The sequence below is a fragment of the Dermacentor variabilis genome, chromosome 4, assembly GCF_050947875.1.
Source record: "Dermacentor variabilis isolate Ectoservices chromosome 4, ASM5094787v1, whole genome shotgun sequence".
NCBI lineage: Eukaryota > Metazoa > Arthropoda > Arachnida > Ixodida > Ixodidae > Dermacentor > Dermacentor variabilis.
Window position 1 is genome coordinate 137,386,821 of NC_134571.1, and position 23,062 is coordinate 137,409,882.

The 23,062-nt window shown below is 46.4% G+C and overlaps 1 protein-coding gene across 1 annotated transcript; it reads right to left on the reverse strand.

The window, feature by feature from the left end:
- Positions 1 to 20,334: 20,334 nt before the first annotated feature.
- On the reverse strand, positions 20,335 to 21,654 carry LOC142579830 (gamma-interferon-inducible lysosomal thiol reductase-like). Its single transcript, XM_075690416.1, has one exon. It carries the CDS (start codon positions 21,535 to 21,537, stop codon positions 20,875 to 20,877), a length of 663 nt encoding a protein of 220 aa, XP_075546531.1. The 5' UTR covers positions 21,538 to 21,654; the 3' UTR covers positions 20,335 to 20,874.
- Between the last annotated feature and the right edge of the window lie 1,408 nt (positions 21,655 to 23,062).

The following is a 23,062-nucleotide window of genomic DNA, read 5'->3' on the forward strand; positions in this document are numbered from 1 at the left end:
CTTTTCCTTGGCAAGTGTTGTCAGCAAACTGTAAGCATACGCTTGTGGTCCTTATTGGGGCAATATCGAACGAACGTAATTTACCGAATGACTTATCTGACTTTTTTTCTGTGGTTGCTATTAACCCACTAGCGGCCAGCGTACTTTTGAAAGCACAGTACGACTTTGAATAGTAAGTAATTAACCAAAAAACAGCGTGTTCCTTAGTACTCCGTTTTGCTAGGAAGGGGTCCTGCCAAGACGACGGCATAGTAGTATTCTGTCTGCTGCATAATGTATCTGACCTGTTCATCGCCATAGATAAAGAGGTATTAAACACCGCAGGTGCTGCTTCACATACACTTTCTTTATTTTTTGTCAAGTATGCCATGTGCTTCTCCAAGCTGCAGTTTGTATGTAAGTTTTAAAAAAGAATGGCGCGGACAATGAATGCATGACATTCCATATGCAATTCATATTTATAGCCTCACAAGAAAATGAATGCAGGTGTACTTTGTCAAGTACGCTGGGCCTATAGGTATGGAAGAGGGGCGTGCTTCTTTTCGAAGCAAATACGATGTTGTTGCTTTTACGTTTTTTCCATAAAGATATCTTTTTCGGGGCTACGTAAACTTCAAAGATCGTTTCAGGTAATAAAATAACAAGAATAACGTCAGCATTGCTATTATTCCTGTTGGTTCATTTCTTGCTGCCGACAAAGTTAACGATGTTCTTGTCTTTCAGTCAATGAACTGTAGCGAGCGGCGTTACATTAACATGAGATAAATAAATCATCAATTGCAATATCATAAGAAGATTACATAAGATGGCAGATAAGTTATACGTGATTTCAGGGCAAATTAGAAGATAGGTGCGAGGAAACAGAAAACAAAAAGGCGATGTACATTCCCCTGGCAATCGAGGTGAGTTATGCGATAAAAGTAGGGCGACCCAGATTGGGGTACTAGACGCAGACCCCATCTCTTGAAAGGTCATAAAATTGTAACAAAAATTGAGTTGAGTTGAGTGGTTGTAGGCTACTGGTGGGATTAGCCTTGCAGTAGCTGCCGGCAATTGCTCCACCGTAGCGACACTTAAAATACATAAATCATATAAATCAGACAAAGCCCTCACAACTACACATAGTCACTCCTAAGGTCACCATGTGGAGGCCAAATCCGTGTCCTGCAGGTAATTTAAAAGAAGGCGAGAAACCTCCTTCCTACCTAACTGGTTCCCGCGCGGGAAAACAATGTCCTGAAGAGAGCTGTGGGGAATTCCTGTCTTCTTGAGGGACCCGAATAACACACTCCTTTCCGCGTTATACAGAGAACAGCACATAAGGTAATGTTCTATGTCACCGCACACACCACACGTTGAACATAATGGAGACAATGCCAGGCCAGTCTTACACGTCCACGCAGGGGTACGAGCAGAGCCCGTGTGAATGCGGAGCAGTAAAGTGGCTTGGTTTCTATTGGGACCCTTAGTCACACATGGCTTGTGAGGTGAGCTCCACAAAGAGCTGAAGTGGCACGACACTGCTTCTCTAAAGAGTCTCTTGTCCTCTTGAGGCACTTTTCTCAAAGGATTCCCAGACAGCGCTCTATGGGCGAGGCTGTCCGCCATCTCGTTGCCTATGATACCTATGTTCGAGGGCACCCATCGGAATCGTATGGAGAAGCCTTTGATATGGAGATTAGACATAAGCGTAGGGAGCTTAGACATAAAGCATCAGTAGGGAACCCATACTCTAACCTTTGAAGGGCGGATTTCGAATCTGTAAGAATGACAACGGGTTGAGGCCTACAAAACCGTAGCTTCTTTAGAGCTGCCTCAACGGCAATGCTTTCGGACGTTGTGGAGGACACGACTGCAGTGAAGCGAACCGACCAATCATACTTCAAGGAGGGAATGTGAAAAGCAGCTGCACTAGATCCTCTGACCTTGTCCACAGAGCCATCAGTAAAAATTTGAAGATGACGTGCATATTCAGTTTCAAGATGTTCCAGTACGAGCGAACGCGTTGCCACCAAAGGAGAACTCCGCTTAGCACAAACGTGAGAAATTGTCAACGAATCGAGGCTCGCGAAAGACCAAGGTGGTTTCAACCTCTTAGTTCGACCTCTAGCGTTAAGACCTAGGTAACCAAAAGTATTAAGGGCCAAGTACGCTCGGGACTCGGATCTCTTTCGAAGGCTCTGTGTAAGGGCTCGACCGGCTATCGTCTGTTTGAGGCGTCCAATTTGCATCAATAACCTTTGTGAAGCGACTAGGCTAAGAGGTCTCGATAGAGACTCATAGAATACTGCATTGTTAGGAGCAGTCTGCGGAACGCCAAGAGCCCTCCTTAAGCCCTTTCTGTGCAAAACCTCAAGTCGTTCCAGCTGTGATAGTGAGGGGGAAATTAAAGGGAGCTGGTACATTATTCGACTCGTCACTATGTGCATCGTGCAGCCCCATCATTGAAGAAGGGTCATTTCCCCATTGCTCACTTGCAACTCTACGGATCACATTGAGACGCGGAGATAGTGATGTCACAATAGAGTCCATAGCTCGTCGCCACTGTAGACGGTAGTCAATAATGACGCCCAAAAAGCCCTTGTGCTTCAATTGACGAAAGCAAGATTGATCAAGGTCTATCTTGAGCCGCGCATACCGTCTTCCTCTACCTGGAAACATGATGAAGCCAGATGTTTTCACCGAGAGTCAACCCCACACCTTGAAGGTAATTTTGAACTGAAAGTAATGCCTGTCGAGCTTTCAGAGCTAAACGCTTGTGTTGATATCCGCTTAACCGAATGCAAATGTCGTCCGCATATATCGACATATGGATATGCCTGCAATGTTTTTGCACTTCAACGGGAAGACCAGCCATTAAAACATTAAACAGCGGCAGGGAAAGAACACTTCCCTGAGGTACACCTCACGATACCACCCTTTCGGTGCCTATGGTACTTCCTAACCACACTTGAATTTTACGATCGCTGATAAGTGAGTGAATGAATCGCAGAAGATAGCCCTGTACGCCTATGTCCATCAAGCTATTCAGTATTGAACTCTGAAGGACGCTATCATAAGCCTTTGATACGTCTAGGAAAATAGCTAGTGTTGAGAGGCCGAAAGTTCTTTGATGTTCAATGTGGCTTATCAAGTCCAAGACGCTATCTTGCGCGCTTAAACCTGTGCGGAATCCCGTCATGCATGTTGGCAGAGCCCGTCTATCTTTGAGCCACCATGATAAACGCTTACTTTTCAGCTTTTCCATGAGCTTAGCCACACACGACGTCAATGATACAGGACGATACGAGGCCAAGTCTGTCATTTCTTTGCCGGGTTTCAGCACTGGGACAACACAAGCCACCTTCCATGAAGGAGGAACGTCTCCAGGCTCCCATACTCGATTGAGAAAGCTTAGGAGCACCTTCCGGTGTTCTAGAGGTAGGTTCTGCATCATCTGGTTGGTAATGCCGTCAGGACCTGGTGCACATCGACGCTGCAGGCTGCTGAGTGCTGTCTGTAGCTCTCGAAGTGTAAACGGGGCGCCCATAACAGACGTAGATGTTGCAGGCCGAGCACATGGATGAATTCCTGAGCTTGCACGTACAAATGCATCTGCAAATTCCTCTGCCAAGCAAGCGAGAGGATTCCGCTTGAGCAGTGCAAGCGCTTCGAAAGGCTTACTAGGACGACAATCACCAGCAAGGCTACCAATGACTCGCCAAATTCTCGTCATCGGTGAAAAAACACAAGCTGGCGCAGAAGGACGCCCACTGCGACCTACAGAGCTTGTTCGTAAGGCGACGAATGGCACAGTTAAGCCTGTTGAAGGTCGTCTGCAAGGATCTGTCGTCCTTCTTCCGCATCAGTTGTCGCTTCGCCCTTCCGCGCCCTGCGCAAAGGTTCCTGAGTTTTAAATCCGGAGTCGGAAAATGATTAGGCAACTTGACCGCCGTGGTAGCAGCCATCTTACCATAAATCATTCTGTCTATCACATCTCCAGAAACACTTGCAAGTTGCTCCCTGTATTTGTCCCAATTAACAACATTGCTCCTTTTAGTGCCGCGCGTATGGAAGTCGGCAGTAAACACTAAAATTGGATAGTGATCACTTCCCATGCGGTCAGGTGCAGTTGACCACTTCACACGGACGTCAGGTGAATGCAGAGTTAGGTCTATAGATGTGGCTGAGGCTGGAGGCCGGAAGAAAGTGGGACTTCCGTCATTGGCCACGCACAGGTCCAAACTGTCGATAACTTCTACAAATTTGCGTCCGCGGGAGTCTGTGTTCCTGTCACCCCAGACCGAGTGATGGGCGTTGAAGTCACCGCAGATAATTCGGGGCGCTGGGCAACGGTCACAGAGCTGCTGGAGAAACAGACCCATTGCTACCTTCTTCCGCTCTTCCGAACTCTTTCTGTTGCATCCGTATACATGTAACAAAAATGTCACGCAGCCCGCCATAGAAGATGATTGTATTGCAAGAGTCCACTCTCATTGGAGAAGATGCCACCAGTCTGTTGACTGTTTTAATTACCACTGAAACAAATGCCGAATGTGTTAAGATTGAATACCTGCATTTATTATGAAATATCACGTTTAGATCTGCATCAATAATATATTTGCATCGCGCACGCCTGTAAAAGCAACACTAAAGCCTTTCCGCTTTACTCGATGAAGTCATGCTATGCACTTGAATAGCAAGAACACCTAATGCACTAAAAGGCTAGTATTGCTACCAGAAGATTATCCGAACTTGCGTAAAGTTTCGTTTGAGTCTTCGCTGCGAGCGTTTCGGTTTTAGAAAGCTCGAAAGTATAGCATATACATTTGATGACCTGCATCATGATTTGCTCCCACGAAGCGTAATTTATGAAGTACAAAATCGTACCGTCTCAAAAAATAAAGCGCAGCTCATGGAACTTTGAGAATGCATTTACAGTGCAAAAAATATCATCTGGTACTAAAAGTCAACAAAGTTTACCTGGTAGATATTTTGAGCGCTTTAATGTGCTAAAAATACACTTTTCCTTTTTTGTTATCGGTGTTTACAGGAGCCTTATGATACATTCGCGCTTCACTAAGACTGGACATAGTTCTGCATAGTAAATTAAAGGAGTTCTGATATTTTTACGACCTGTCATATTTTTTTTTGCAGTTGTTGAAGTTCGAACCACTCAAAGCCCAAGCGAATATACTAGCAAGCATTAGAGCACCCTGCGCAATTAACCCTTTTATAGTCGTGCTTTTACGGAGGTGACGCACCTCCAGCACAGGTGTTTCTCCTCTGATAGCATGAAACGAGCGCAACGGTCTATTTCTTGCTATATTGTTAGCAGGAGGGCAAGAAAGACCGCGATAACGGCGAACGCTCTCTCACATTCCTGTCTGACGTCAGTGACACGATGGGAAAAATTGTAGGGTTTTACGTGCCACGATCTTTTAGGAGGCACGCCCTAGTGGGGTGCTCCGGAAATTTTGACTACCTGGCGTTCTTTAACGCGCACCTAAATCCAAGTAGACGGGTATTTTCGCATTTTTGCCCCATTGAAATGCGGCCGCCGTGTTCGGGATTCGATCCCACGACTTCGTGCTCAGCAGCCCAACACCATAGCCACTAAGCAACCACAGGGGCTAAGGTGGCGCAAAAACTTAAAAACGTACCGCTACGTCAGTGACACTGAAAGGGTTAACTCTGATATGGTTGCTTCTATGAAGCAGTTTCGCTTTCCACGTTCATGCGGTGGAGGTGTTACGTGGTGCATCCATGCGGTGTCAGTTATAAAGAAAGTCATCCCGCTTCATTAGAAAAAAATATTCTCGAACGACAAGCATCATCAAATTATCTGTATACTTGCCTTCACTAGAAAATCGACCACCGGGTAGGGCTTCTTTCCCTTTGTCACAAACTTTATCACGGCAGGTCGTCTTTCAGCACAGGCCTCAGCAGACCCTCCCATCGTATCCTACCACGCCTGAATCATCACTTTAAAGTGCAGCCTTTTCTGGCGCGCACTAACTTCTTGAATCACTCGTCCCTCTTTCTGGCAATATATTATTAGAATACGTTATCAAATGAAATCGTACCCGCTCGAAATTATGATGCATTCCAAACAAAACTAAGTGTCTTGACGTACACGCCTGGGATTCTTTTGCTCATTCGTTCAAGGAGTGAATGTGTTCTTGTGCTCCATTTATTGTTTTACTTCGTGTTTCACCATATTCTCATGTCTGTTGTACAGATGGCTTTGCTTTAGGCTAGCACCGGGTTCCCGTCAACGCTTTAATTTTTTCTAGTTGGGATCTTCCTTTAATTTAACGTACAGTATCTCTTTGGACGTGTAGTTATTTTAATAAGCATTATCTGTTTGAATTACGAATTGTCGTTATCCTTAATTTATTGTAACACCAATTGGGTGGGGCGAGAGGCATAATGACCATATGGGTATTCAGGGTTTTGGAAATTAGGCAAGCTAGCACACCGCTTAACATTAGGGAAGTGGCACACACCTGATTTCACTCAACATCGATTGCATTCCCTCGATCCATCTATGCAACTGTGGCTGTTACCAGGGCTTCCGCGTAATGAGGAAACAATGCTGTGCCGCTTAGGCTTGGGCGTCGCACTCACGAATGCATATACGTTTTTGAGTGGAATGAGTGATAGCGCCGAGTGCGATACCTGCGGTGTCGAGGAAACTATAGAGCATCTACTGTGCTACTGCGCATCTTTTGAATATGAAAGACAAGATCTCTGCACAGCTCTCAACCAGTTAGGTAGAAAACCGTTCACCTTGAACAAGATCTTGGGGTCATGGCCTCGCCTATCGCAACTACAAAGGGGCCACAAAAGCGCTGCTGCGATATTTGAAAGCTACAAGATTGAGTCAGCGTCTGTGATCCGGACTGAGTGACTGAACGATATCCCCAGTGGCTTTTCTCTTCTTCTTTTAATCTTCCCGTCCCATTTTCCCTTTCCCCAGTGTAGGGTAGCCAACCGGGCTCAGTCCTGGTTAACCTCCCTACCTTTCATTTATCATTTGTTCTCTCTCTTTGCTCTCTCAGGGTTTTGGATGTGTTCTTGTGATCTACCTTTTTTCTTCCTACGTTCCTTGCACACATGGTACTTGACGTCGAGGTCGATGTACTGCTGCTTTTAATGTTTTTGCTTGTGTAATTTTCCATTCTAACATGAAGTATCTGTATTAATGGCGCTGTATTTGTCACTGATGTATTGTAACATCACTGTGTAATGCCAGTACGCTTATCTTAATTACGTTATTGTCGTGCATCGTTCCTGTGATTGCTGTGGCTGCCATACGCAAGCGCATCCAGAACAAACGCTCGCAGCATTCTCCTTGTTTATGTATTGGTGGTCATTGTTATCGCTCCTAGCTTTATTGCAGCATCACGTCAAAAAATATTTGTCCTATCTCCTCACATCACACAAAGATAGTTTAGCATGTCCGATCCTGCGGTGTTTCCTTAATGCCGGGTTACTGGACACTGGTTGATACCAGCGTACGGTAACCTTGTGAACGACATCTGCTGATGCTTCGTGTAAACACTACGCTTTATAGACACGTTTTCGTGTTCTAAGAGTGCTTTTGTCGAAAAAGACAAGATCTAAGCAGCCAACGCATCCATAATTACGTCACTACCAAAAATTTCCACTTGAAGAGAAGTGCAAGAACACACATGGCTATTGCAATAGTAGCTGGGCGTTTGTGTGGTTGAACTCGGCGTCCCCAAGTGGCGCCACCAAACCGAACGATCACGTTTACGCTTCCGGTACCCCGGCAAGAAATTTGCGGGCAAACTAAGCTAGTCTAATATCCATGACACGAAGTCCACCGTTTCAAGAATAAGCTCTATATAAAATTAAAATGAACCATGCTTCGCAACCCTACGATATACTAGAGACAGAAAGAGAGAGAGATAATGAGGCCTTCAGTGGGTGATACACTCCATTTAGGAGTCCACCATCCTTGGGTGCCCTGATCGCTCGGTCGACGAGTGCGTGCAGGTCCATCGAGTCGGAGTTGGACAGCGCTTCCTCCGATTGCCGCTTCGTCAAATGTATGTGTTACGGGTTTGAGCTCTGGCGTGTTTCCACATTACCATGCAATGTAGTAGAACATCATTTTGTCTGCAAGAAGTAGGCGGTATCGTTTCGACGACATCAAAAATGTCTATCAGCAGTCCCTAATCAACGACCTAAACGTAGATATTTCAACGTAACGAACTGGGGTACTCCGCATAATGGAAACACTGTATCTTTTCGTTTTACTAAAGACCCATTGTAGTACTTATAAACAGTAAAGGTATGACTGTTTCATCAAGGTGAATAGGCGCGAGCACAAATACACGCGGACACAGGACTAACCTGTGTCCTGTACCCACTCTCTAATTGGGTTCATGTTTATCGCCCGTTGCTGGAACCATGATACCTTCAATATAGGCACAACCTCACCACTAAACCACCGTACCTAATCCTATAAAGAGTCCTGCAGTAATTTTACGTGTGAGCGAGCAATTTCGTTTCGGTCTTCAAAAAAATTACTGCAGAGCACCATTCAGAAGTGACACCAAAGCTGGCTAAAACATTGTGGCGTTCGCTCTCCGGCTAACCGTGCAAGCAGTATTTATGCTTGGGATTCAGTCGTTTACTTTCTTTTGCTAAAGAGTAGCTGAGGCGAAGTTCGTGGCGTTCAAATTGATAGCAATTAAGGAAAGACTGAGAGGTGAAGAACAATTAGATTTTAAAAATGAAAGTGTATTTGATTTGTCTCGAAGCGGGAATTCGGCGCTTCCATCATAGTGCAGCCCTTAAATTAGGAATTTACACGCAGAATGGGCACTGTTGCACTACTATGTAAATGTAATAGCCTGATCGCGTGCGTACAAGTGTTGACCAAACCGATGTCACATTTATCTCTGAAGGACGAAGGATATACACCGATTTTGAGCTTATAATTTTGGCGTCGTGTATGACTGGGGATCGTTGTAATGATGTAGTCTGCTTCTCAGTAGTATGAAAGGATCATTTTCATTCGCAGGTGATGTGGCCAGAGGTATACATTGTGGGGATGCGTGACTCTCACGCCTCCCCTGAGATCTAGTTTTCCCGCATGGCTCGTCTCCTGCAGGGCGGCTTCGCCCGCCGCGTGGCCTGACGCCCGCGGCGGTCGGAGTGGTACAAGCGCGGTGCGAGAGATGGCGCGAGCGTCGCGCCGCTGCGGGGTTACTCGGGCGCCGGGAGACAAGGCGCTCTGTCTCTCTTTGGGGGTTCGGGTAGCAAGCGGGACGGACATGCCGTGCTGCGCGTGCGCCGACCCATGCTTCTGCGAGACCGTCTCGCGTGGCCGCCTTGGACACCGTCCTCGTGACCGTGCACGCGAATGACCAGGCGTTGGGATCCAGCATGGGGCGAACATATTCGCTCGCTACCAGGTCGCGGTAAGTCGGACTTCTAGATTTGTCGCGCGCCCATCGGCATGTTTTGTGGATAGCAACTCGGCTAGCAGGCATTGATCTATGAAAGGTGCAATAAATGCCCTTGTGATTGTTTGCACTACTGTGTTGTCGTTCCTTTGTCCCAAGAGCACGGGTGAGAGAGACCCCACAACATAAGGTGCTATATGTCATCCCAACGCCATTATCTATCAAAGAAAGCATGACACCTGGGTGTTAAAAGTGCACCACATAAAACTCACTACTTCTGCCATAAAAAACGCGGAATAAATTTCATTAAATATGCGGCATTTCATGAAAAAATATCTAGAAAGGCATGGTGGCCATTTTTTTTAAATTTAGGACTTGAAGATATTCTGAGCAACTGGCGAAACTAGCAAAATTAAAACAATATAGAATAGCGAGGAAGCCAGAACTTTGCTCTCCAGTAAAAACGTAGAAAATTCAACTTTTAAGCTTAATCTTGGATAGCAACTAAAGCGAAAAAAGAAACGGGCTTCCTAAAATTTCGCTTATTCTGTTGAACGGCAATATATACAGATTTGTAAATATTAACTTAACCAGAGGTGAAGATCTTTCATATTCATATATATAATGACGGTTCTTCCTGCTGGGCAAGCTTTAACGATGCAGGTGACGAAGCTAACATGTATTAAATGTTTTGCACAGAAATAGCAATTTTAGCAAGATACGACTGATGAGTGTAATAACAGATCAGCTTGGAACTGCTAAAATTCAGAAAATTTTTCTCAGATTACTTCAGCAAGGGTCTAATCACGAAACCTGTACGGAAACCTACGTATATCGGCATAAGGTGGAGCCCAGATATTGCTCCCTCAGCTAGTTGGTCAGGGTTGGACAATAAGGTTTTCTCGTCGATTTCAGAGAGCTGAGAGCCATTGGCAACAATTTTTTTTCTTGCGCTATGAATAGTGCGGTATGTAAAAATTCGGCTCTATAGATGAGCCTCTTTAACAGGAATGTAACAAAACACTCAAATAGTTTTCGAAAATATTTTTAAACATGTATAACAAAACTCCCAGCGAATATACTAACAATGATTTAAGAATGTGCGACTGGAATAATATTGAGAACCTTAGCTATGGGATATTATTTTATTTTTTTATTCGAGGGTGTAATAATCGGGTGTTATATTTAAAGAGTAAAACCAAGCAGAAATCGGGTGACATTCTTGTATGGCAGGAAAAGCGGGAAGAAATATGGGTTTCGTTCTTTGGTAGCCCAAAGTTCAGGATCGCTCTCGTAACTTTTACAAACGATTAAAACAATCAAAGGTCTCTCTTTGGACAAAACATTCTGTGAAACAAGCGAACTGCCAAACAAGATCATGTAATGGCAGATAGAACGGTTCGCAGATCACGTGGTGCACCAATCTTCACAAATACTCGTTGGCAGACATTATTGATACATTCGAAGAAAAAGAACGTTCACAAAAACGAATAAGGACAGCTCTGGCAATCTATCCCTCCTTCATTTTGTTCTCTAATTATTTCTTTAACACAAAAAAAATACAAGAAGTAGAGCCCACGCACATGCTTTGCTGAACTGGTGTTGCTTTTCATTAAAAGACTAGCGGTTATAATTGCTGACCTACACTAGGATATGCATTGGAAACATTTCTTTTCTATTTTATTTTACGAAAGAGCAGACTTGGGGGGTATAGTGTGATTCATGTAAAATTTGTTCGGGATGCGAAAACCGAGAATAATGAGATTTTACCCGAAACCCAAGGACCTCATCTATAATGCGCTGCAGATGTGAGTAATGTGAAGTGTGCAGAACGACCTACCAGGCTTTCGGTGCATGCGTACATTCTTTACGGAACACTAGGAATAACCCTGCGAGCTTCCAGCTCCAGTAGAGCAAGGGACGCGAAAACGGACGCTGTTCTAAGAAGGGAATTATGTTGACCGAAAGGGTAGCACAAACTTACCTACGAACTTTATTTTGGGGACTGTGTTCCCGCTTAAACAGCGGACTCCACTCTCTTCTTGCGGTCAAGACTTGCGTGGGTTGTGATCACCTGCGGTAGAAATTTCTCCTACGATGACAAGGTCCTCTCGTGACATAGGCCATCGACACGTGCGGCCTGCATAACTTGACACGAGGGACACAGCAAAAAAAATAACGAGAAGGTCCTCAGCAAAAAGACTGACCTGGACACACCAGTCATCGCAGGGGTCGTGGGAATATGCAAACAAAGGCAGCTCCTGCGTCAGCCTGCCTTCGATCACCCTACCCACAGAAAGGAAATCGGTTATCTTTCTCCTGTAGCAGTCTCATTTAGAGTCAAAAGTACTTGTTTTTTCTGTTTTTGGAGTCTTTTGCTTTTCTTTGCATCCCTATACGGGATGTTTGTTGTACGAAGACTTTAGGTAGTAATTAAAAATAGCCGTTTTGAAGCAAGTGGACGGTACGTTCGGAGACACACAGTCAGCCGTCAGTGGTGGCCACGACGGGGGGAACGGACAATACGGGGTAATTAGTGCCTAATTAAGAAAATCTAATAACCAACGTTTATAACTTTAGTTTCAATGGGCTCATCGTAATAGCGAAATTGAAGTGGGATCTCGGTACCAAGCCATGTAAACTTCTATATCTGGAAAAATGCGCTAACGCGCGTAACTGTGGGACGACACTAGAGAGAGAGAGAGAGAGAAGTAAGCGTTATTTGAGGCGTAAATTAGTAGTTGAGACTCTAGCAGAGAAGCTAGCGTGGAGGCCATGAGGCCTCGACGGGGTCAGCCCAATCTGCCAGCATGACTTGGCATTTTTGGTCATCCGTCTTGATCGCACACTCCCAGGCCTGAAGCCCATATGGGGGCTTGCCGCAGAATCGTCCTTGGCGGGATTGGATTCTTGGTTGGATTCACTAGGGTTGAGGATTGGGCGAGTTGGTATTGAATTCTAAAATCCTGTGTTCCTTTATCTGGCCGGCTCGGCTTGTTTCTTCCTTTCTATGTTGCGCTGCACGAGTTTTAGCTTGGTTGGATTCTCTCTCGGGAGCCAGGCCACGGCTCTTCGGCGGTGACAAACTCGATCCGTGCTAAGCCCCAAAAGTGTGGCTGGAATTTCCAAGCAAGAGCTCAAACCTATCTACAGGCTCTGCGAAGTACTAACCACAGACCAGGATCACATACTTTGGGGGTGTGGCACGACCAATTTCGGCTACTGGAGCACGCGCAACCGAAACAGGAAGGCCGCAACGAGCGCAGCGGCAGCCAACGCGCTGAGACAGCGAAGAGAGAGAGAGAGAGAGAATAAACTTCATACAAAACCGCACACGAGCATAGGTAGCTCCCCTCTCTGCAGTGGGTACCCTTCAGTCCAGGAGTCCAGCGGCTTTAGCTGCCCTTCTCGTTCGGTTGACGAGGTTCAGCTGGTCCGTCGAGTCAGAGCTGAACAGCGCTGCCTCCTATTACCACGTGGTGGGGTGTGTTATGGGTGTTATCATTGCTGTGCTTGCACAAGCTCATACGATGTGCTAAAGCATTGCGCAGTGATGGTAGTGTGGGCATTCATAGCAACAGAGCGCAAGGCGTGTAGCGTGGTAGAGTCTCAAGTGTGGATATTTGTTTGTTTGGACTTTCCGACATATTACGGCTATCTTCTCGCGTCGGAGTTTTATGAGGCGGTGGTAGTGTTCTTCCTGAAAGATGATACGGTTGTAGGATGCGCGTGTAGGTTAATGGAATGGGCTCGGGGTGGAACCGCTCGGCGTATCCTTCTGGCGGCTCCTGTTGGCGACAGCGAGGAGCACGAAGCCGCAGCGCGATGGCTACCCGATGATGGGTGACATAAGCAGAACGTTGCCTCAAGGGCTGTGGCATTGCGTTTCCCTGCAGCTCCCTGGTTTCGGTTGCGCGTGCTCTGAAAGCCGTAATTCTTCGTGCCACAGTCCGCGGGCAATCGCATCTTTCCAGATCCAAACACTGATATGCCTTGTACGTAGAGCTCGTTCCAATTTCCCAATTAAGATGAGCCTACTGAAACTAGAAGTCCAAGAGTTAATTATGTAACTTTTGTTGATTAGCGGCGAATTATACCACGACGGCGTGTATCTGAAGGGAGTGTCGTTTTAACAGTTATTTTTAAATGTTGCTTAAAGCTTTCGTAGAAATGCCGAGCGTAGTCCTACTTCCATTCAATGAAATTAAGCTGATTGCGTTGTTCTCGTTCTTTTCTTTACGGTCGTCCTTTTCCAAAGTTGGCCGCACCAACTAAGTAGTCGAAGAAAATCCCGTCTCAGACCGTACCATTACCGAGTGCTCGTAGGTGCGGTAGAAGTTCTGTAGCTTGCACTTCTGCTTCGAACAGTTGCGCAGATTCTGTCATAGATGTTTGACAAAAAATTCCTTTATGGCTCTGTGAGGCACCTCTTTTCTCAAGATACAATTGCTAGCAGGAATGTTTCCATGATGGTACAAAAAATGTAACGCTATCCCATCTACAAATTTGGCTCGTTGTTACCAAACAGAAAATAAATAGCCCAACATTAGTTCTAATACCTGGTAAAAGTGGCAGCATTACGAGGAGGCACTGAAACGTTGCTTGAACATTTGTTATCTCCAACGCCAGTTTGTTTTTGCGTAAATCCAAAAGTGCGCGTAGCTAGTATAATGGCCTCACGCATCACTGTGAGAAGTGCCTAAGCTTTAAATACAAATGTATTATTAGTGTTGCACCCTCATTCAAATCACGTAAGTCCCATCCGGCAATCATATTAATAATCTCCACAGGTTTAGAAAGTCGGCACTGCTGTAGAAGTGTGCCCCCTATGGCAAAGTGTACTTTCATTGGCCAAGACTATGAGAATGCTCTGCGCCTCTTGCCCTCTATAAATATTTTGTGCACTATTTAAAAGAAGGTAAAATACAGGCTCAAAGCAACCCTTGTAGTTATTGAGAAAGTTCGGGCTAGAGCGAGAGTATCTGGCGGCGAGATATTGGGAGGAATCTACTAATATCACCCAAATAGCATGGGGGCGAATTTGAGAGGCGCGACACAGTTGTGGAAATCAAACCAAGAAGTATAGACAAAATTCAGTTCCGAACAGCCTGCTCTAGTTTATTGGGCAACCGCTACTCAAGAAAATGGTGTTCGTTCTGCCGCAACACCACAGTTGATGTAGATTTATTAGGTGGAGTTACCTTAAAATTTTCATAGTGCAAGAAAAAATTGAAAGTGGAGGACATAATGTGGTCGGAGTGGTTGCGGCCATTTATAGACAATACCTCACGACATCAAGTGTACCAGAGAGCTCGAATAATGCCTGTGTTATGCCAATGCATCAGAAGGTGGCCGTTAAAGAATTGAATAATTGTGGGCTCATTAGCTGGCTTTGAGCATTGTATAAAATATGCACCACGATAATTTTCAATATAATCAGGGGAGCACTCTAGTTCGATCAACCAAAAGAACACACTCGCTTCAGAGAGGGATATCCTACAATGGACCACGTCCATGTCAACCATCAGGTGATTGAGAAACCTGTATCGTACAAGCAACGTCTATATATGGCTCTCATAGATTATGAAAAGGCATTTCATACAGCAGAGATACCAGCAGCCATGGAGTCATTGCGTAATCGACATGTACAGGAGGCCTACAGGAATATGCTTAGAAATATCTACGCAGATTCTATAGCAATTTGTTTCTCCTCAAAAAAGTTGAAAATTAGAAAGTAGAAAGCAGAAAACTAGAAGGACAAAATCCATCCAATGCTTGTCGCTGCATGCTTAGAAGTATTCAAGAAATCGCTGGGAATGTTTAGGAGTGAGAATCAACAGCGAATATATCCACCTTCGATTTGCAGATGACATTGCCCTGTTCACCAGCGCTAGGGAGGAATTGCAACAAATTATTGAGATCCTTAACCGAGAAAGGACCTTCACCGTCGCATGAGTGTGCATGACTGTGTTCTGGTGCATTATGTGAATGCAGTGTGTGTTGCGTAATTACGCAACTGGCTCCGTGAAAGAACCTGCTGAGTTGGTAAGAATCAACATTGCCTCTTTCGCCACTTGCGTTTTTTAACTATAGTACCTCTTTTCCTTTTTTCCTCTTTCTTGCTTTTTTTCTTCTCGCTTGTAGCATAACTCAGTAGCTTTTCTTCGAAGCTTTCTTTTGAATGCCGTAACCTCTACTGCATCCCTAATTTTTGCATCGGTACCACCGCAAGTTCCCACTCGCTCGCAAGCCATCCCCAACGACCAGCGACGATACTGACATTGACTCCCCCTTAACAGGCACGACTAGGACATCAGCGCCCTCGAAGGAGCCGACTCCTGCATCAACACCGGAAGCTTCCCTCATCGGTGCAGCTTGCTTGCAGCCAGAAGCAGCGGAACCCGAGCCACTAAAATCGACAGAAAAAAGCAGCCGTAGTGGCGCAGGGTCTCCCACGCAACAACTGCGCGATCCACGCGAGTGCAGTGCGCGTTGAAGACAACGCCAATGCTTCACAGGATGAGGCCCCTGATCAAATCTTTCTGTCAGGACCAATCGACGACACGTGCTTGCTGACTGGGTACACAAAGAAACCGCGGGACCTGCCTCGAGAACTTGTTTCTGCTGATCGTTGGGGTGGTTTTCTATCCATTCTGTACGATGTCCTTTCGGCAGTTGCTAAAGAGGTTCAACTGCCACCGGTGCCCGCTGCTGGCAAACCAAAGCGCCCGACCAACCGCGACAACGCTCAGCAGATGTAAAGGTTGTACCTTCGCAACCACAGCCGGACGTTTCGCCTCATCGTGGAAGGCGAGTCAAAGCGGGGCTTGATCGCCCTCGACAAGCTGGAGGAAATTTCTCCGCATCGCGGGCACCCAGGAAAGCGGGCACCAGTGTGCTCCTGAACAAACCCCGTTACAATGACTTCACAGAACCCTGTCTAGCTAAATTCACTGACAGAGAAGTGGCGACGCGCCTTCGCAGATGCGAAAACACAGCCCCTCAGCAGCGACCACTTTACACACCAGCACTGGCGCTCAAGTGACCCTGATGCCTTTTTCTTACAGCAGTGTTTGATGTTTGTTTGTTTTGTTTATTTATTTGTTTATTGACAAAACAACGCTCAAGAGCGGTTTGTCTTGGTGCCAAGGCAAAAGGCGGCACTAAAAGCCACCTGACTAGGCCTTTGACACCAGACAGCACGCGCAGCACACAACATGAGCGCAACATGCTTCAAAGCACACTGCAAAATATCAAACACATATAAATAAAAATACATGTATAGAGTATCAAACACGATAAAGCAAGATAAGGAAGAATGACAATTTGTCGTCAACACATTCACCATCAACAAGACATAGAACTATTAAGGCCAATGGACTACAATTGGATTTGAAGAGAACAAAACAAATGTACAGCAAAATTACAACTGTTGGAGGCAATACATTTTAGTTAGTTTTCTGAAGGCAAGCAAGGAGGGAGCACTCTCCATTGTATCTAAGAACGATGGATAACAATTCAGTAGGTTCGGAATTTGCCATTTTAATAATTGCACACCGTATCTAGTTCTTGTTTTAATCTTTACAAAGTTTTTATTTCTAAAATAATATGGTGTCTCTGTATTTGTATATGTATAAAAAAACAGCTCACGATTTGCTTTTAATTCGAGAAACATCAATTCTAACAAACGCTGTTTATATAACATTTCTATGTGAAGTATTCGGTTCTCGGCAAAGTATGGGGATGTATGATCACGACTAGATAGGTTTTGAATGAACCTTATACTTTTCTTCTGCATTATGTATAGTCGTTCCAAATTATACTTTGATGTAACACCCCAAACTAGTAGACAATATTGTATACGGGAATGTACAGTACTAAAATAAAGTTGCCGTTTTAATCTTATTGGCAACAACGTCCGAAATCTATTTAGCATTCCAATTGATTTAGCAATGATACCCTTTATAAAATTCACGTGACTTGTCCATTGAAGGTTTTCATGAAATATTACCCCTAAAAACTTGTATTCTGAAGCCTGCTCTAATGGACATGATTTAAACGTTATAGAACTATCAAGGTGAACTAGTTTATTAACGGATGAGAAGACAATGTATTTGGTTTTCCTAACATTCAATAAGAGTTTATTTGCATCTAACCAGCAGGACAAATTTTGAAGCCATAAGTTAACAGTACGAGTGAGAGACGAAAGGTTATTAGATGTAAAAAAAACATTTGTATCGTCTGCGTAAAGGACAATGTCTGTGGTCAGGGGGATGTTGACAATATCGTTTATGTACAGCAAGAATATTGTTGGCCCTAATATAGATCCTTGCGGAACTCCATAACTTATGAATTCCGTATCCGACTGTACATTCTTGTCTGCCTCAAGTACCAGCGCGTGCCCACTGTCTGGAAGGAGACAAGGACGCTCCTTATCCAGAAGAAGGGTGAGCCTAAAGACGTCGCGAACTGGAGACCCATCGCCCTTGGAAGCACAATCACCAGGCTGTAGGCAGGGTGCCTCGCATCCCGTCTAATGCAGTGGTTGTGCGACTCAGAAGTGCTCTCGTGGTGTCTGAAGGGGTTCCTGTCGCACGACGGCGTGTTCGAACCCAACTTGGTGCTGCAGGAACGCCTCGATGCAGCGTGTGCCGGTGGTGGGCACATTTGGCATGGCGTTCCTCGACTTTGCCAACGAATTCGGCTCTGTCCCGCCCAACGCTCTCGTTGACGCACTCCGCGGAGTAGATGCCGGAGAGGACTTCTGCGCCACTGTTGCAGACCTCTACCGCGACAAATCCAGCATCGTGGCTGAGGCCAGCGCGACCGCCCCAATCAACATCCCAGCCGGGATTCGCCAGGGTTGCGCACTGAGCGACCTGTTGTTTTACCTGGTGATCAACCCCGTCATGCAGGTAGTTCAGGGAGGCGAGAAGCAGCACAACGTGCTTTCCTACGCCGACGATCTGACGCCGCTGGCGGGCGACCCAGGTGAACTCCAGAGCCGCATTAACGTAGTGGCAAACCTCACCTCTCGGTTGGGACTTCAGCTCAGCTCAGGGAAATCCAAAAGTCACATCTCTGGCAAAACCCCTGCAGGCACCGGGCCAGACAGCAGCACGACAAATGAGGCGATCGACGTCGGACGCAGCCTGCTGCACTCCATGTTCGTCCCTTGGCAGAAGATTGATGCGGTCAAAACTTCCGTCATTCGTGCACTCAACTTCGCCATACGGCGTGGGGTTGTGGGAAAAGCAGATTGGGCACGCCTCGACGAAGCCCTCCGCCGCTAATGAAAAGGACACTTTTTCTGTCAGCAAACTCGGCAAACGGGTACAGAGACAGAAAATGACTTCCGAGCGCTAGCAAGCCAGCTGCAGTAGGTATAGACCGAAGCACAGGCCTCCCGCCGTCTGGGTGCCTCTTGCCAGATGCAGGAACATGGTGGCATCATCACGTGCGGCAAGGACACCCTGACTACAAAACACTGCACTAATGTGGTGAGAACGCTCCGGAATAGCATGACGGGAGCACGGGACTACGAGAAATCTAACGAAACAAAGGTGATGGAGTATGCCGCGGCTCACACTTTATGCGCTCTGGCCGCTTCACCCAGTTCAGCGACTGGCGCTCCGTTCACAGGGCAAGCCTCAACCTACCGCCCGTGAATGCAGCCGGGCCCTGGGAACGTGCCTCGGACCGGCGCAGCAGGGTATGCAGGTACACACAGGAAACGCTTCCGCAAGTCCTGTGTCACTGCATGAGTCACAGCTCTGCATATACCAGCAGCCACAACAAAAAGAGTGCAGACTGTCCCCGCAAAAAAGTTCAAGGTGACTCAGGATAACCGACCTGTCGGTGACAAGACCCTATCTGGTCCTTACCAATGGAGAGGAGGCGATCCTCATCGACGTGACCTGTCCGTTCGAGAACCGCCTCGAGGTTCTGGGGGCAGCTCGACAAGCGAAGGTGGAGAAGTACAAACACATCCGGCCCAGTACCTCTTCGCCGCGACCGGCGAGTCAGCATCGAGGCAATCGTCGTCGGTACGCTCGGATCCAGGGACCTAGGTAACAACCGAGTCCTAAAATGACTCTGCAGCAAGAGCTACCGCCGGCTGTTCAAGCTCGTAATCAGTGAAAGCATTGTGTCTTCACGCAAAGTCTACTCTACGCACGTGGCATCAAGGTAAGGGGAACACGGTCCCCAGTGGACTTCGCCTGCCACGTCGTAAGAAGACTTCAACGAACAAACAAATCTACGCAGAAACACACACACACAGGTTTGTCTTGAATAAAGGAAAGTTACAACTAATGCACGCAGTTATTTTCATCACGTATAAAATGTGTACAGCATTTTAGAAAACCTATGTTCTTGCCATTTTGTACCCGCCGCGATTGCTTATTGGCTACGCTGTTGCGCTTAGATTTTAAGCACGAGGTCGGGGAATTGAAACCCGGCCATGGCAGCCGCATTTCGATGGGGGTACAATGCCAAAACACCGGTGTACTTAGATTTAGGTGCACGTTAAACAACCCCCGGAGGCGCTAATCTCCGTAGTCGTCCCCTAAGGCGTGCCTGATAATCAGATAGTGGTTTTGGCACGTAAAACCCAATAATTTAACTTTTGTACCCTTTTGCCTGGGACCTCTTCGGGTTCCAAGTGTGACAAGGGTAGTTCGAGGACTCGTTACAGCTCTTGCAGTCCACTACCCAGAGTCTAATGGGGTATGTGAGCTTGTACTCTTCTTGCGCAATCACCAGGAACGCCCCACATTTTTGTTGATGTAGAGCGAGAATTCACGGAACCTGAGCCATAAACAGCTTCACTGTAGAGAAACACACACACAAGAAAGAAAAAACGATGCCGCGTACGTCGGTTTGATCAATAAGCGAAACCAGGAATCATTCGTAGAAACAAAAAATTCTTTATTACGGAAAGCATCGGAGCACCGCACTACTGTTGTTGACCATAAACAGTGTTGACCATAAACAGTGCAACCATCATGCTTTTCACGAATAATTCGAATCAAACTCGTCTAGTGATCAGAAAAATGCGGGATCAAGTTTCGTCGTTTGCAGCCCACAATTACGTACAACATGGCTTCAATGCCTATACTTAAAATGGTTACCTGGTTAGCTCACACATTCTCTACTCATTTTAGCGTAAATAAGGAACACACCTTTGATTCTTGCAACCTTATTACAAATTTCACCGTTATTGATGCAAGCACGTGGCTAAATTCCACCAGTGAAATCACTACATATATTTCTTGATGACCTAGCTTGCACTTCGTCTAGAAGAGAAGGTGTTTTTTTTTCTTTGCTGTATACTGTTTCCATTTTATTCCAGCAGCACGTTAAGTAAGACAATCATTGCCGTGATGTGTCTTCAGAGCAGCAACTTACAAGATGAACGAATTGTGCGGTGACGGGTGTGTATCAGTCACTGTCATGCGGCACAATAGCGCGAGTGCGGCTTGTTGCAGATCCTAGGGGCACCTGGCTCGAGAAGCTCGCAGACGAAGCCAAACAGATCTCCCTGCGCCTTCTCCTGAATTGTGAGGTTGTGCGCTCCGTTGACCTCTATCCACGGCACGTACCCAATTGGTGGCTTATGGTTCCGCGTCCTCTTTCCCATGTCGTACAGAAGCTGCGTACCTTCGGGTCCACGGCTGCATCTGTCCAAGACACCCCAGTCGGTACCCACCTTCACGGCACACGGCTCCCCAGCTTTAGTGGGAACGTTCTGGCTTAGCATGCATGCAACGAAGTCTAGAAGCTTTCGGGTCGGGTGGACATATTTCACAGCGCACGTCTGGACTTCGTTGATGTAGCACTCGTCAGGTCCATGCTGGCACTGAAATTTGACGGTGCCGTTGACGACGTGCATGTGGGCGTTGCCGAAAGGCAAGATATCGACGTTGAGGTAGTCTTCGAGCTTGCCGTATGTGGGGTGCAGCTGGTCCAGGATGAAATAGTGGCAGCCAGAACAAAGTCCCTCGTAGTAGAGCGTGATATTCACGGCTTTCTCGGATGATGCGGAGCATAACAAGAATGTGACAGCAAAGGTCACCACAAGAAGTCCATCTAGATGCACACGGGATGACGGCATTTTCAGCAAGAACTCGTTTTCTAGGTGATCCGGGGCGGGGAAATTTTCTCTATGGCGGCAGCGGGGTATAGTAGAGCCTGCATCAAATGCGACGAACGAGTACCTGCGCGGGAAAAGGTGCCTCTTGTCGAGAATATCTTGTCATGTATCTTATCTAGGGGAGCGATAACCATGCATGGTGTCCTTCACCGTTATCGCTCCATTGTGCTCGCCATCGAGAAGAAACGTCATCGCGAGTACAAAATTCAAGTGGCGCGTGTTCCCGCAAGTACGCAGCAGTCTTTCACCTTGTGGGCAATTTTCCAGGTGTTTCTTGTGCGCCTAAAAAAATATAATGCTGAATTGCCTGCAGCCTTTCCGCTGTAGAAACAGCGATGGTGCAGCACGCCAGGGTCGCAACATTTCTTTGCCCCGATTTCCTCATTTCATGAAAAATGTAATCAAGCCCGGCAGGAACTCTATTCACTAGAGTGACCTTAGCGTAAGCCTACGTGTGATTATAAATATCGTGCAGGCAGCAGCGATTATCTATGAACCATTTTAGACCAAGCGTTTTGTATTATACTCAGCTGACGCTGTACTTGGTGTGAAGGGATAGCTGCATGCACAGGACACCACGCCTGGCCACATTTACTCGTTTCGCCTAGAACAATGTGACTGCACCAATACAGTCGCATCCACGCCACTAAAGTGCTGCATTTTAGTAGAATTCCATCAAGAAGGAAGGTCTAATTGTCTCCTGTAAAGCAGAGATAACATTCGTACACTCAAAAACTAGATCCAAGAAAGAGAGACAGCACGCACAACACATTATGTTAACCAACAAATATTTTTTTAAATGACGAAGACTTTCGTAGCGAGCTAACACCACTTTTCCGGATCGCGTATATTTCTAACACGTCTTCCATGAGGCGATCCCGGTGATACCGCAGCCTAAAAATGCGTGCCGATATATTACAATTACTATTACCATTACCTATTTTATTACCACGAGGGCGAATCAGAAAGTTTTTCCCGTGTATTTTTTTATGCACATTACGTCTGTACATGTCAGCATATCTATTCCAAACGGGGAACCTTTCTTGGACCAGCCAAGGCTTGTAACTCCTGTAACTCCGTGGCACGGCACTGCTGTCAGTTGTTGGAAATGGCGGTCGGGCTTCACACGTCCACGGCGTACGAGCAAGGAGCAACGAAGTGCGATTCGTTTTCTATGGAGCCAGGAACGAACGCTGTGATGTGCGAGATGTGTGAGATGGTGTTGTGAGCTCGGCAAATGTACGTGAAGGCTTGCATGACAATGATCGTTCGGGGAGGCCACGTGCGTCACTGACTGACATTTCCGGCGTGGATGCAATGGTGAAAGAGGATAGGCATGTGTACCTCAAGGACATTTCCAGGCAGCTTGGCATTTCGCATGGGAGTGCTCCTGGCAGGACAGCGATTCACGTGCAACGATGAAGCCAAGACAGCAGTCCGGCGGTGGTTCCACAGTGTAGCGAGTTGAGCACGATCCCGCCACTGG

Bases quoted from the DNA above. Each gene is read 5' to 3' on its own strand.
- LOC142579830 (XM_075690416.1), bottom strand. From the start codon at position 21,537: ATGCCGTCATCCCGTGTGCATCTAGATGGACTTCTTGTGGTGACCTTT.